Source organism: Salmo trutta, chromosome 4, assembly GCF_901001165.1.
Source record: "Salmo trutta chromosome 4, fSalTru1.1, whole genome shotgun sequence".
In the NCBI taxonomy this organism is placed as follows: domain Eukaryota; kingdom Metazoa; phylum Chordata; class Actinopteri; order Salmoniformes; family Salmonidae; genus Salmo; species Salmo trutta.
Window position 1 is genome coordinate 43492681 of NC_042960.1, and position 14293 is coordinate 43506973.

Here is a 14293-nt window from a genome sequence, read left to right on the forward strand (position 1 = left end):
CACTGACAGAGATGTAAACAAATGTGCACAACATTTGAGATAAGATTTATGTGCGTATGGAACATTTCTTGGATATTTTTTTCAGCTCATGAAACATGGGACAAACACTTTACATGTTGCGTTTATATTTTTGTTCGGTGTATTCTAATTCCTAATTCCAACGCCACCGATTCTGTCACATAACAGTGGAGTGCGCATGCCCATTCTGACTTCACCAATGCTAAGCTAACCAGTTAGCTAGCGTGCAACGTTAGTGCTGACTAGTTTTTATGGAGTGAAGATGGCACCTTTTCCCGACGAGGTGGATGTTTTTACTGGCCCACATTGGCGAATGAAACAGTTGGTAGGACTTTACTGCGAGAAGGTGTGTATGGAGGAATGCGAATTGAGAATTTACTCAAAAAGCTAGCTATCGTCTGCTGCCTGGTATTTGCTGCTAACGCAGTGGTTTAGCTAGCTAACGTTAGCTGGTCTGAGAAATGGGTGTGTTTTTGGCATAGTAGTTAGCTACAGTATGTCAGTCGTTGGCTAGTTGGGAAAGGTCTCAACCAGTTTCTTAGCAAGCTAACCTAGCAAGGCAAAGACAGGATAGATAACTTGGCTATTTAGTAGGTATCAAACACTTTAGTTATAGCTAGTTACGTGGCTGCCGAAGACGAGTCTGAAGTTTTCTAGCCCTTTTGTAGTTATGCAACACGATATCTTAGCTAGCTAGCTAAACCGTTACAGTGTGGCTAGCTAGTTAATATTGTTTTCCCTTTACCTAACGTCATAACTTGGCATGAGCAAAATATATGCATAACTTAGCTAGCAAGCTACTTTTTTTATTTTTTATATATGCTAGCAAGCTACTTTGTGCCCATCCAAGCAATGAACAGCGGAATGAACGGTTCTGCGGGCATTTATCAATCAATCAAATGTATTTATAAAGCCCTTTACGCCAGCAGAACTCACAAAGTGCTTATACAGACACCCAGCCTAAACCCCCAAAGAGTAAGCAAGCAATGCAAATGTAGAAGCACGCTGGCTTGGGAAAAACTCCGTAGAAAGGCAGGAACCTAGGAAGAAACTAGAGGAACCAGGATTTAAGGGGTGACCAGTCCTCTTCTGGCTGTGCTGTGTGGAGATTATAAGAGTGCAGATCGTTCTTTAAGACGTCAAATAATTATCAGTGGTTATAGAGGGTGCAACATGTCAGCAACTCAGGAGTAAATGTCAGTTGGCTTTTCATTTCCAAGCATTCAGAGGTCGAGACAGCAAATGCGGTGGAGGGAGAGGGCAGCAGGTCCGGTACAAGTTAGCACATCCAGTGAACATGTCAGCGTTCCATTGCCGCAGGCAGAACAGCAGAAATTAGATCGGAGTATGACCATGCCGACTGGGGACAGCCAGACAGCCATGGTCCTAGGGCTCAGGTCTGCTGAGAGAGATGGGAGAATTAGAGGGAGCATACCTAAGGTCACGTTAATGAGGCTTAGTTCCACTCATACAGGCATGTCCACAGTTCTGTTGCTATGGTTGTGTGCAGGTCTGCTATTGCTATCTGAGAAACTTTGACATGTTATTTATTTCCTTTATACCACAGCTGTCACAGACCAACTTCTCCAACAACAATGACTTCCGCTCATTTCTTCAGTCACTGTGTGCCACCTTCAAGGAGTTCAAGATGCACGAACAGATTGAAAACGAGTATATCATCGGCCTGTTGCAACAGCGCAGCTGCACTGTGTATAATGTGCACTCCGATAACAAGCTGTCAGAGATGTTGTCCCTGTTTGAGAAAGGGCTGAGAAGTGTTAAGGTGACTCCACTAATGATATCAGCAAAAGTACTGCCACCAACATAACATTTATGAAAAGACTCACAAATAATCCCTCTTGCTCCTTGGGCTTTGTGTTGTGTGTCACTGAGTCATGTCTGCACAGAAATGATAGCCTATCCCTGTAGTCATTCAGCCTTCAGACATGTCATTTTAACAACAACAACATGTTATCCTTCTAACCCCCCCCCCCCCCTTTAAAAGATTTAGATGCACTATTGTAAAGTGGTTGTTCTACTGGATATTATAGGTGAATGCACCAATTTGTAAGTCGCTCTGGATAAGAGCGTCTGCTAAATGACTTAAATGTAAATGTTAAATGTTGTTGGATAAGGAAGGTCTTGGTTTCCTGTAACTGAGAAACGCTCAACACTGTTCTCTTATATCGAGGCGGAGTTTTGCTTTGATAACTGGTTGCGGGATTTACTAGCAACAATATTGGGTCGCCATCAGTCGAGTCTTGTAAAAATGTCAATTCTGAAAACACTTACCTGTACCTTTGTTTGTCCTGTACAGCTGCAGTCCTTCCATTTAGCGAATGCAACCACCAACCTTTTCCTCGTTGCTTGTACGACGTAAGCTGAGATGCAATTTGGTCCGTACTATCCGGGATCCTTAGGGTTTAGGGTTGGGACATCCCAACTTTAACCCCTAACCTTAACCATTTAAAACTTAAATGGGGTAGGGACGTCCCATGGATTCGGGATAGCACAGACCCAATTGCATCTCAGCTTACGTAGTACGAGCAACAAGGAAAAAGTCGGTGGTTGTAGCCGCTAAAGGTTTATTAAAAGTATGAATTTCAGCACCCCGTGGAAGGACTGCAGTTGTACTGGACAAACATAGGTACAGGTAAGTGTTTTCAGAATTGACATTTTTACAAGAATCGACTGATGGTGGCTCAAAGATGTTGCTAGCAAATCCCGTGAACAGTTATCCAAACTCATCTCCGCCTCGATACAAGACAACGGAGTTGAGCGTTCCTCAGCTAGGTTTCCTGTTACCTTTCTTTTTTTTCACCCCTTACATTAGTGAAACTGGTGTTTCTAAACACAACACATGATTGAACAATAATAATTATGCCTCAATTCCTTAAAAGGGAATCTGTTAAATTATTGGCATTATGTTGGAAAAGCCTGTATGGACTTTCCTGACCTGCAAAATGTCAGTTTTAGATTTTGGTTAGTCGTTTTACTGATCAGGAATGACCTTATAGCCTCTCCTCGTTATGCTGATTGTATACAGTAGCCTATATTTGGTGTTAGGAGGAGCTGTATTTTGTAGCTTGTAGGGAGCACCAAGCAGGACACGAATAGCATGGGCCTGTGAACATTACAGGGAGACTCCGTTTATAGATGCCACAAGCTGTTTTGAGAGAGAGACTGCTGGCCTATTTTGGTTCCAGGCAGAATTGTTCCTGTGACCCGTTTCCAGAGCTTTTTGAGACAAATGTAGCCATGTACAAACAAGAAATGGCCTGTCCTGAATGGCGCAATTGTGTACATTTTAACATTTGTCTGAGTCTGTCCCAATCATAATCTGCTCTTACTAAACAGTGGAATTTCCTTTGTAAGAGCAGAATTTGGTAATCTGTACTTGGTCTTCAACCAGGACAGGAAATGTTTTCATTTCAGCTCAGATAAACAAAACTTTGTTTAATTGTTTGTAAATGCAATTCTAATAATTTTTGGTTAAGTCTCTGCAGATTCATCAATGGAATATTGGATGAAAAAAAGTTACAGCTGGTATTTTTCAGTTTCCCCTGTTAATAATTTGCTTATCCTCCAAGTGAAAGTATTTGTTAGAGTATTTTATTGGTCTGTTCACTCTTGATTGTTTGACTGTTACGATTGTGTGGTTTGATTTGACCGAAGCTGAGGATTGATGGCATTTATTTAAGTGGAGTGAATGACAGTCAGTCGTGTATGATGTCATGATTACGGTATAATTGCAGAGCGAGTATGAGCAGCTGAACTATGCCCGGCAACTGAAAGAGCGACTGGAGGCATTCACACAGGACTTCTTACCCCACATGAAGGAGGAGGAAGAGGTATGATTAAATCATGTCATTTGTAATAATTAACTTGAGATATTCTGATGTAGGACCTACTGTGTAAATGATTAGGTCACACTTTATTTGGACAGTCCATCTGTAGATCCTCTACATATGGTCATACTATCAAAAAAAAGGATCTGTTGATAAGCAACTGCTTGTTAGGGTTAGAATAAGGGCGAAGTTTAAGATAAAGGTTTAGGTTACTAGATGGACTATCCAAATAAAGTGTTACCAATTATTAATACATGTTTGTTATATAGTGTTCTGTCCATGAATGGGTACTGTCACAAAACCCATAACTAGCCTACGGATATTGTTGCACTCACTTTTAGTGGTCCTAGGCCTAGTTACATGGTCTGTAACCTGAATTAATGTGTGCATTTGTGAGAAATAAAGAGTATGTGCCCAGCTCTCTCTTGACTCCTTTGGGTCGGCGAGCACAAGCGATTTATTAGTTGTTCAGATAGTAACGAAAATAACGTACAAAACAGAAACTTACAAACAGGCATGCCCAAACTAGACTCAAAACCAAACGAAAAGCCTCTTGGCCGCCAAACGAACCCAGCAGCCTCAAGGCATGTAAACTGGGACACTGACTGACGATCACACTAATTGTCAGCACATGATGTGCTAATCAACCAGACTCAGCATCTGGACAAGGTTGCTGCTGCCTCCTGGGTGAATGGAGTGTGTGGAAGTGTAATCTGGATAGACAAAACGCACTATGTCCTAACAGTAACCTTCCCTCCATATCATAACAGTACCAGCAAATAAGATATTCTCTTCAACTGTTGGCCTTTCTGTCTAGCTCGTAATAATGGATTGCTTTATATGTGTTATGTAATGGGGTCTATTCCAGGTGTTCCAGCCCATGCTGATGCAGTACTTCACCTATGAGGAGCTGAAAGACCTCAAGAAGCAGGTGATGGCACAGCACTGTAGCCAGCAGCGATGGGACTGTGCAGCAGAAGTGCTGAAGGGGCTCAGTCTGTGGAGCCAGGCAGAGGAGCTGCACAAGGCCTTCAAGTATGCTGACCACGAGAAGACTGACGGTGAGTCACAGACCCCTTTATTGCCTTCTCTAGAGTGCACACCTACATCTTGGTGACGGCTATGATTCTCTATTCTCCCCAGTATACACAGCCTCCTCCATATGCCATCTATCACCATGCAATCCCTTTACCTAATATCTCCTTCAGCAACACACTTCTCAACTTCAGCTTAGTCATAACTACGCTATATTGGCGGATGTGGTCAGTACATTAGGAAATGAGTTGGCCAAATTTCCCAGAACCAAATGTTTTTCGAGGTGTGGCTGTAATGCTTACCAAAAACATTTCTACAGACGGCTGAATCACACTTCTGTTGCTGTGTTATTGCTGTGGTCTAGCAATTATTCTTAGGTCTTTTTACCCCGAACTGTAGAGAAGCATTACTTAAGTAACCTTTCATAAGCACTTGAGTTCAGTATGTATTGTACACTACACTGACTATTTAAAAAAAAAAAAAAAAAAAATAACTCTGGTTATCAATCCTCAGAACTAGAGAAAGAGCTGTGCTCCACCCACATCTCCCAGCTACCTACAGAGATCCTGCTGCATCTGTTCGCCTACCTGGGTCCTGAGGACCTGTGTCACTGTGGCCAGGTGTCCTCAGCCTGGTCCGACCTGGCCAAGACCGGCTCTCTGTGGAGGCACCTCTACCCTGTACGCTGGGCCAGAGGTACAGAGATATCAGTGTTGACCTTTTATATTTTTGTCCTCACTGATGGTGAAGCAGTCAACACTGTAAAAGCTGCCAATAAAATATTTTGACACTTGTTTTTCCTCTTAATGAAATAAGACACTGTCTGTTTCCCAGGGGATCACTATCGCGGCCCCCCAGCTGATCTGAATCAGGAACCGGATGAGGAGTGGGTGAACAGTCTGCAGGATGAGGGCAAGGCCTACCAGGAGTGGGATGAGGATGCAGATGTGGATGAGTCTGGTGAGCTCTTTCAGCCTCCTAACGGTGTCAACCCCAGTCAGTCTGTGTTTGCCAGTACATCTAAAGGATTGATCCAGGGAAAATGCATAGCTTTATTGAAGCGAGTGTTTACAGATTTGGAAGAACTGTTAGGGCGATTTTTCTGGATGTCTTGTCCTATTACCTCATCTCTGGTGTACCCATTTTCTCCCTTGTTTAGATGAGACTTGTGAAGACTCATTGGCTATAAGCTCAGCTCAGAGGGAGAAGAAATTACTAAATGAAATGATCCAGAACCTTCTGCCAGCTGTGGGTTCCTCTGTCAGGTCCATCGTTCTGGCCTACAGCTCTACGGTCTCCAGTAAGATGGTATGAATATTCATGATCATATGCCTAGAACATCAATGAAGCAGTGCTACTAATACAAAGCTTCCTATTCTCTAAGTAATGAGAGAAGCTGGCGTGTGAATGAAGGATGTTTCAGACTGACTAGGCTCTACATGGCAGAGTGTAGGTTAATGATCTGTATGTATACAGTACCAGTCAAACATTTGGACACCTACTCATCCCAGGGTTTTTCTTTATTTTTGACTATTTTCTATGTTGTAGAATAATAGTGAAGACATCAAAACTATGAAATGACACGCATGGAATCACGTAGTAACCAAAAAAGTGTTAAACAAATGTTTTTTATATTTGCGATTTGCCTTGATGACAGCTTTGCACACTCTTGGAATTCTCTCAACCAGCTTCATGTGGTAGTCACCTGGAATGCATTTAAATTTACAGGTCTGCCTTAAGTTAATTTGTGGAATTTCTTTCATAATGCGTTTGAGCTAATCAGTTGTGTTGTGACAAGGTTAGGCGTGGTATGCAGAAGATAGCCCTATTTGGTAAAAGACCGGGTCCATATAATGGCAAGAACAGCTCAAATAAGCAAAGAGAAATGACAGTCCATTACTTTAAGACATGGTCAGTCAATCCTTCAAGTGCAGTAGCAAATACCATCAAGCGCTACGATGAAACTGACTCTCATGAGGACCTCCACAGAAAAGGAAGACCCAGAGTTACCTCTGCTGCAGAGGATAAGTTCATTAGAATTACCAGCCTCAAAAATCGGCAATTAACTGCACCTCAGATTGCAGCCAAAATAAATGCTTCAGAGAGTTAAAGTAACAGACACATCTCAACATCAACTGTTGAGGAGACTGCGTGAATTATTATTATATATATTTTTTGTGTGAATCAGGCTTTCATGGTCAAATTGCTACAAGGAAACCACTATTAAAAGACACCAATAAGAGGAAGAGACTTTCTTGGGCCAAGAAACACGAGCAATGGACATTAGACTAGTGGAAATCTGTCCTTTGGTCTGATGAGTCCAAATGTGAGATTTTTGGTTCCAACCGCTGTGTCTTTGTGAGACGCAGAGTAGGTGAACGGATGATCTCCGTATGTGTGGTTCCCAGCATGAAGCATGGAGGAGGTGTGATGGTGTGGGGGTGCTTTGCTGTTGACACTGTCTGTGATTTATTTAGAATTCAATGCACACTTAACCAGCATGGCTACCACAGCATTCTGCAGCAATACGCCATCCCATCTGGTTTGTGCTTAGTGGGAGCATCGTTTGTTTTTCAACAGGACAATTACCCACAACACACTTCCAGGCTGTATAAGGGCTATTTGACCAAGAAGGAGAGTGATGGAGTGCTGTATCAGATTCATGGTGGGGCGGCAGGTAGCCTAGTGGTTAGAGCGTTGGGCCAGTAACCGAAAGGTTGCTGGTTTGAATCCCTGAGCTGACGAGGTAAAAATCTGTCGTTCTGCCCCTGAACAAGCAGTTAACCCACTGTTCCCCGGTAGGCCGTCATTGTAAATATTATTTAATTCTTAATTGACTTGCCTAGTTAAATAAAGGTAAAAAAAAATGTTTTTAATCATTTCACCTGGCCTCCACAATCACCTGACCTCAACCCAATTGAGATGGTTTGGGATGAGTTGGACCGCAGAGTGAAGGAAAAGCAGCCACAAGTGCTCCGCATATGTGGGTACTCCTTCAAGACTGTTGGAAAAGTATTCCAGGTGACTACCTTATGAAGCTGGTTGAGAGAATGCCAAGAGTGTGCAAAGCTCTCAAGGCAAAGGGTGGCTACTTTGAAGAATCTCAAATATAAAATATATTTTGATTTAACTTTTTTGTTTACTACATGATTCCATATGTGTCATTTCATAGTTTTGATGTCTTCACTATTATTCTACAATGTGGAAAATAGTAAAAATAAACGAAAACCCTTGAATAAGTAGTTGTGTCCAAACGTTAACTGGTGCTGTATGTGTGTCTGCTGCCACAGGTGCGTCAGATCCTTAGTCTCTGTCCTAATCTCACCCACCTGGACCTCACTCAGACTGATGTCACAGACTCCGCCTTTGACAGGTATGCCATCCATAGCCAGACCAATTATGCTGAAGACTACAGGGTATGATTAACTATTGAACTTGTCTCTCTTCTCCCCTAATTGATTTGATTTCTCTTCACTTCTTTTCTGTCAGTTGGTCATCTCTGGGGTCATGTCTGTCTCTTGAGCACCTGGACCTATCAGGCTGTGAGAAGATCACTGACCACACCCTGAAGAAGCTGTCCATTGGTCTGGGGTACCTGGCATCGCTCACCTGCTCTCAGAAACGATCCGACCGGCAAGCCAAGCTTCTGAAGAGCCCACCTCCCATCAGTCTGCTGGACGAGCGGAGCCTCCGTTTGACGGGGGCCAGCCGGCAGGCCCTGATCTTCAAGCAGCATATGGGGAGACGGTGCAGCAGCCCCTCCAGGGTCTGGGTCCTGGACCCTTCGGAGCTGGCTGACATCGAGGATGCAGCAGAGTGGAACCGCCGCGGGGGAGTGTCTACCCCTGAGGGGCAAGGCTTTGTGGCGACGAAGCCAGGAGGTTCGTGTTGCTGCAGGAGGAGTAGGAAGCGGGGCCTCAGGACAAGCTATAGCACCTCCTACTGGCAGCAGCAGTATGGGCTTGGGGAGGCCTGCTGTGGCCATTCAACCTGCTGCACTGGTGAGATGGCCCTGAGGACTTATGGAGGGCTGCAGTGTTTGTCTTACACCACCAGGGGCAGTGCAGGGGCAGAGTTTTGGACTAAATGCTCCTCTGGGGGCCAGCGGTGCCTGGAGCTTTACAACAGAACTGATCAGTCAGACGCTCGGCGCTCGCTGAGATTCCTCAGCCTCTCTGGATGCTATCGGGTTACAGACCTGGGCTTGAGGTAAAACTGCTTGGGATGCTGCTCTTCAAAGAAACGACAAACATGCATATGTATTATACCGGTGGATAAATTGTGTAAATCTTTCTTTGTGTTACTGATATTGACTGTGAGTAGGTTCAAATGATTGTGTATTATATACTCTACGCGTGTGTGTTTCAGGGCGCTGTCTCAGCGTGGAGGTCTTCCTCTCCTGGAGCATCTGAACCTGTCTGGATGTCTCCTCATCACTGAGGTGGGGCTACAGGAGCTGGTGTCAGCCTGTCCTGCCCTCAATGATGAACACTTCTACTACTGCGACAACATCAATGGTAACGCGCGCACACACAAAATGCACAATATTAGGGAAAACTGTGGGAAAACACCCTCTTATCAGGCAACGTATTCATACAAGGATATGAGTGATGCACAATTTTATACATTTCTTGAATGTAATTTATTTTACAAAACGACCACATGTGGACACAATGCATTTAAATTGATTGGGGATGACACAACAACGTTTAACAACGTACTTCCATTGTGGCCTTATTAACGATTATGTAGAGTAACCCTTTTTTTTTCAATTTTTGTCTAAAATGACATATCTAACTGGCTGTAGCTCAGGACCTGAAGCAAGGATATGCATATTCTTGATACCATTTTAAAGGAAACACTTTGAAGTTTGTGGAAATGTGAAGTTGTAGGAGAATTTAACCTCCCTGGGCAAGCAAGCGTCCCACCTAGTCAACAGCCAGTGGAATCGCGTGGCGCGAAATACAAATGCCTCATAAATGCTATAACTTCAATTTCTCAAACATATGACTATTTTACACCATTTTAAAGACAAGACTCTCGTTAATCTAACCACATTGTCCGATTTCAAAAAGGCTTTACAGCGAAAGCAAAACATTAGATTATGTCAGGAGAGTACCCTGCCAAAAAATAATCACACAGCCATTTTCAAAGCAAGCATATATGTCACAAAAACCAAAACCACAGCTAAATGCAGCACTAACCTTTGATCTTCATCAGATGACACTCCTAGGACATGTTATACAATACATGCATGTTTTGTTCAATCAAGTTCATATTTATATCAAAACCAGCTTTTTACATTAGCATGTGATGTTCAGAACTACCATACCCACCACAAACTTCCGGTGAATTTACTAAATTACTCACGATTAACGTTCACAAAATACATACAGAACTCCTTTATGCAATCGCGGTGTCAGATTTTAAAATAGCTTTTCGGCGAAAGCACATTTTGCAATATTCTGAGTAGATATCACGGCTAGCTAATTTGACACCCACCAAGTTTGGCCCTCACCAAACTCAGATTTACTATAAGAAAAATTGGATTACCTTTGCTGTTCTTCGTCAGAATGCACTCCCAGGATTTCTACTTCAACAACAAATGTTGTTTTGGTTCCAAATAATCCATAGTTATAATCAAATAGGCCATCCCTGTAGCTCAGTTGGTAGAGCATGGTGTTTGCAACGCATGGTGTTTGCAACGCCAGGGTTGTGGGTTCGATTCCCATGGGGGGCCAGCACAGGAAAAAAATGAATGAAATGAAATGTATGCATTCACTACTGTAAGTCGCTCTGGATAAGAGCGTCTGCTAAATGACTAAAATGTAAATAGCTCCGTTTTGTTCGTGCGTTCAGGTCAATATCCGAAGGGTGACGCGCGAGCGCATTTCGTGACCAAAACAATTCAAAATATTCCATTACCGTACTTCAAAGCATGTCAAACGCTGTTTAAAATCAATTTTTATGCTATTTTTCTCGTAAAATAGCGATAATATTCCAACCGGGCGACTTTGTATTCATTCAAAGACTGAAAGAAAAACATGGAGTCGTCTCGTGGACGCGCATCTCCAGTGTCATTTTTCCCTGCCTGACCACTCACAAAAACTCCTGCTGTTTTTCACCCAGAGACTGCAGAGACATCATTCCACTTTCTGGTGCCTTCTGAGAGCCAATGGAAGCCTTAGAAAATGTCACTTTACAGCAGAGATGCTGTATTTTCGATAGATGCCACAGAAGGAGAACAAATTGTCAGACAGGGCACTTCCTGTATGGAATCTTATCAGGTTTTGGCCTGCCATATGAGTTCTGTTATACTCAGACACCATTCAAACAGTTTTAGAAACTTTAGTGTTTTCTATCCAAATCTACTAATTATATGCATATTCTCGTTTCTGGGCAAGAGTAGTAACCAGTTTAAATCGGGCACGTTTTTTTATCCGGCCGTGTAAATACTGCCCCCTAGCCCCAACAGGTTAACACATATCTGGTAATAGATAATACAAACAAAAAAACATGTGTTTTGAAATGCAAGAGAAAGGCCATAATATCATATAGGAGGATAGGCCACCAGATGGCAGCACTGTGTGTACAAAATTTCAGACTGATCCAGTGAAGCATTGCAATACTGCACAATATTTTCTATCAAGTCTGCCCAAATATGCCGAATTGGACAATTGATACATTTTCAAGTACATAACTATAGAGATCATACAAACATGATATGGTAATACAAAATATAAGCTTCTTAGACTTGCTTTCAATGACACACTACCGTTCAAAAGTTTGGGGTCACTTAGAAATGTCCTTGTTTTTGAAAGAAAAGCAAATGGTTTTGTCCATTTAAAATAACATCAAATTGATCAGAAATACAATTTGATGTTATTTTAATGGACAAAAAAATTGTGAATTTGGTCGCAGGATTAAAGAATCTCTCTATGGGGCTTATCTGGCAAGACTAATAATGAATGTGCTTCGATAACCCTCTGTTATTGCAATCATACCTAACCTCACCTGGCTGTCCAGCACATTTCCCAGTGTAAGTTCCTTATGTAACAGTCCTGCTGATCTTGTGAGGTGCAAGGTAAGTGGGCCTATAAGTAGCTGGTTGGCGGAACACATTTACTGTTGTGTCACAACTTAATGTTTAACTCCATTGTGTAAACAGTATCTTTTGACATTGTTTTTAAACCAGTCGGAAGAGTGGTTTAAGAGTTACATTTCCTGTTAATAGGTGCACTGGTTTTAACTTGACCATGCCACTGGAATTTGAGACCATTCCATTGGCCATAAAGTGCAAACTCCACCCAGCCGGTGTACCGGCAAGGTAAAACGAATGGGCACATCAGTACATGGCCTATGAGTGAGTGATTGACTGTTCTGACTGTGGACTCTCTCTGCAGGTCCCCATGCTGATACGGCCAGCGGCTGCCAGAACCTGCAGTGTGGCTTCAGGGCGTGCTGCCGCTCTGGAGAGTGACCTTTGACCTAACCTTACTCTCAATGAATCCCCCCCCTCATCTGCACTTTAATCCTCACCTGGGAATATGCCATTTGTTGTATTTTGTCACTTCAGATAGTTTCTACATGAAATGTTAAGTAAAAAGTATTTCTGACATTGCCATTTCTATCTGTATTTCTTGGAAACACTAATTTAGAAAATAAAGTATATGGGTGTTTGGATGACGTATCTGCAAATGTAAATTCTGGTTCCTTATTTTTGTGGTTTTGAGAAGGTGATTTGTTTTACACTTACGTTTGAGTTGCAAAAAAGCAGATGGTATATGTGAGCACCTAGTATTTGTTTCTGTAAAACCGGTATCCTGTCGTTTCTGACTAGTTCCACTTCCTCTGCTCCTACTTGCTTGTTTTAGATCACCAATTTGCGATTACTGTAGTCTTACTTGGTTTATTGAAAATAGAGAAGTCAGAAACATCATATTATTCACTGTTGTGATGTGAGGTCCCTTCGTAGGAAAATAAGCACCTACTAAATTATTTATTATTACACACAGCTGCACATTTCACTACCAGAGACCACACACATTCAACAAAGTTTAAAATGGTCGTGGTCCTCTTAACAATTTTATGTATATTAATAAAACAGAAATGTATGATAACGCTATTGTAGAGTTCCTTCATGTAGTGTGCCCACTCATGGTGAAGACTGGTTCTTATGCTGGCAAGTGGCAACCCATGTGAGTTAGATCAGGGGTTCCAACACTTTTTATTTCATTTTTAATATTTTTTGCTTTGAGACCCAGGTGTCTTGAGGCACGACCCACCATTGAGCGGTGTAAAAACATACACTGACCAAAGAATGAGTGAAAAATTCTCTTGGCAAAGTTCTAAAGCTAATTTCTTGCTATTCTATACATTTGGCATGGAGCTGAAACAACATTTTGCAGTTAAGATAATTTCCTGCAATTCTAAGCATTTTGACATGGATAATTGTTTTCTTATAATCTAAAAGCACAAAATCAATGGGAGCCTGATTGTCTAGGTTTTATTTTGTTGATTGTAAGTCCTTAAAGATAATGGGCTATTATTAAAAAATATATAGGTCGCCAGGGTGTGTCACCCTGGTGGTCAGTTCACTGGTAGAATTGTGTCAGATGGGTACAGGCATTTCAGGAATAAAGAGCTATTGTGGTTTCTGGCTGCAGGTAATACACTTATGCAATATCTCTGATTTCAACCTTTAAAATGTCATTCACAATGCTCCTTATCTTTCTCCTTTGTGGCTGGAAACATTTGATTGTTCTGATTTAATATTTACTTAAGTATTTTCCCTTTGTCACTGTTCTCCACTGAATCAATGGTAAGGACAGTGAAATTCAACCGCATTCACATAAGCACTCCCAGGGCAGAGGGTTAGTAAACAATCTGAGATATAGAATGACCAAATGGAGCCAATATGAAAAGTAGCCCCTAATCTGTGAAACTCACTGTGATTGCTATACATAGCACATCCATTGTCAGGAGACAAGTAGCCTGTTCGAACAATCTGCATGAGAAGTTATATTGATTATGTACAATTTCAAAAGCAGAACAATAAAAGTAACTTTGATTTAAAGTGTTGCTGTATGTGTTAGAGGATTCAAACAGTAGTATTTCATATAATTAAGCAATAAGGCACAGAGGTGTGGTAAATGGCCAATATACCACGGCTAAGGGCTGTTTATCACGATGCAATGCGGAGTGCCTGTATTCAGCCCTTAGCCGTAGTATATACAACAGACCTCCGAGGTGCCTTATTGCTGTTATAAACTGGTTACCAACGTAATTAGAACAGTAAATATAAATGTTTTGTCATACCAGTTGTATACGGTCTGATATACCACAGCTATCAGCCAATCAGCATTCAGGACTAGAACCACACAGTTTATAAA

The 14293-nt window shown here is 42.0% G+C and overlaps 1 protein-coding gene across 1 annotated transcript; it reads left to right on the forward strand.

The window, feature by feature from the left end:
* Nucleotides 1-204: 204 nt before the first annotated feature.
* Nucleotides 205-13977, forward strand: LOC115192402 (F-box/LRR-repeat protein 5). Its single transcript, XM_029750874.1, has 11 exons — nucleotides 205-364; nucleotides 1586-1801; nucleotides 3774-3869; nucleotides 4735-4927; nucleotides 5415-5597; nucleotides 5736-5861; nucleotides 6061-6209; nucleotides 8192-8274; nucleotides 8391-9110; nucleotides 9270-9418; nucleotides 12305-13977. The coding sequence occupies exons 1-11, from the start codon at nucleotides 281-283 to the stop codon at nucleotides 12379-12381; spliced, it is 2076 nt and encodes a 691-aa protein (XP_029606734.1). The 5' UTR covers nucleotides 205-280; the 3' UTR covers nucleotides 12382-13977.
* The last annotated feature ends 316 nt before the right edge of the window (nucleotides 13978-14293 follow it).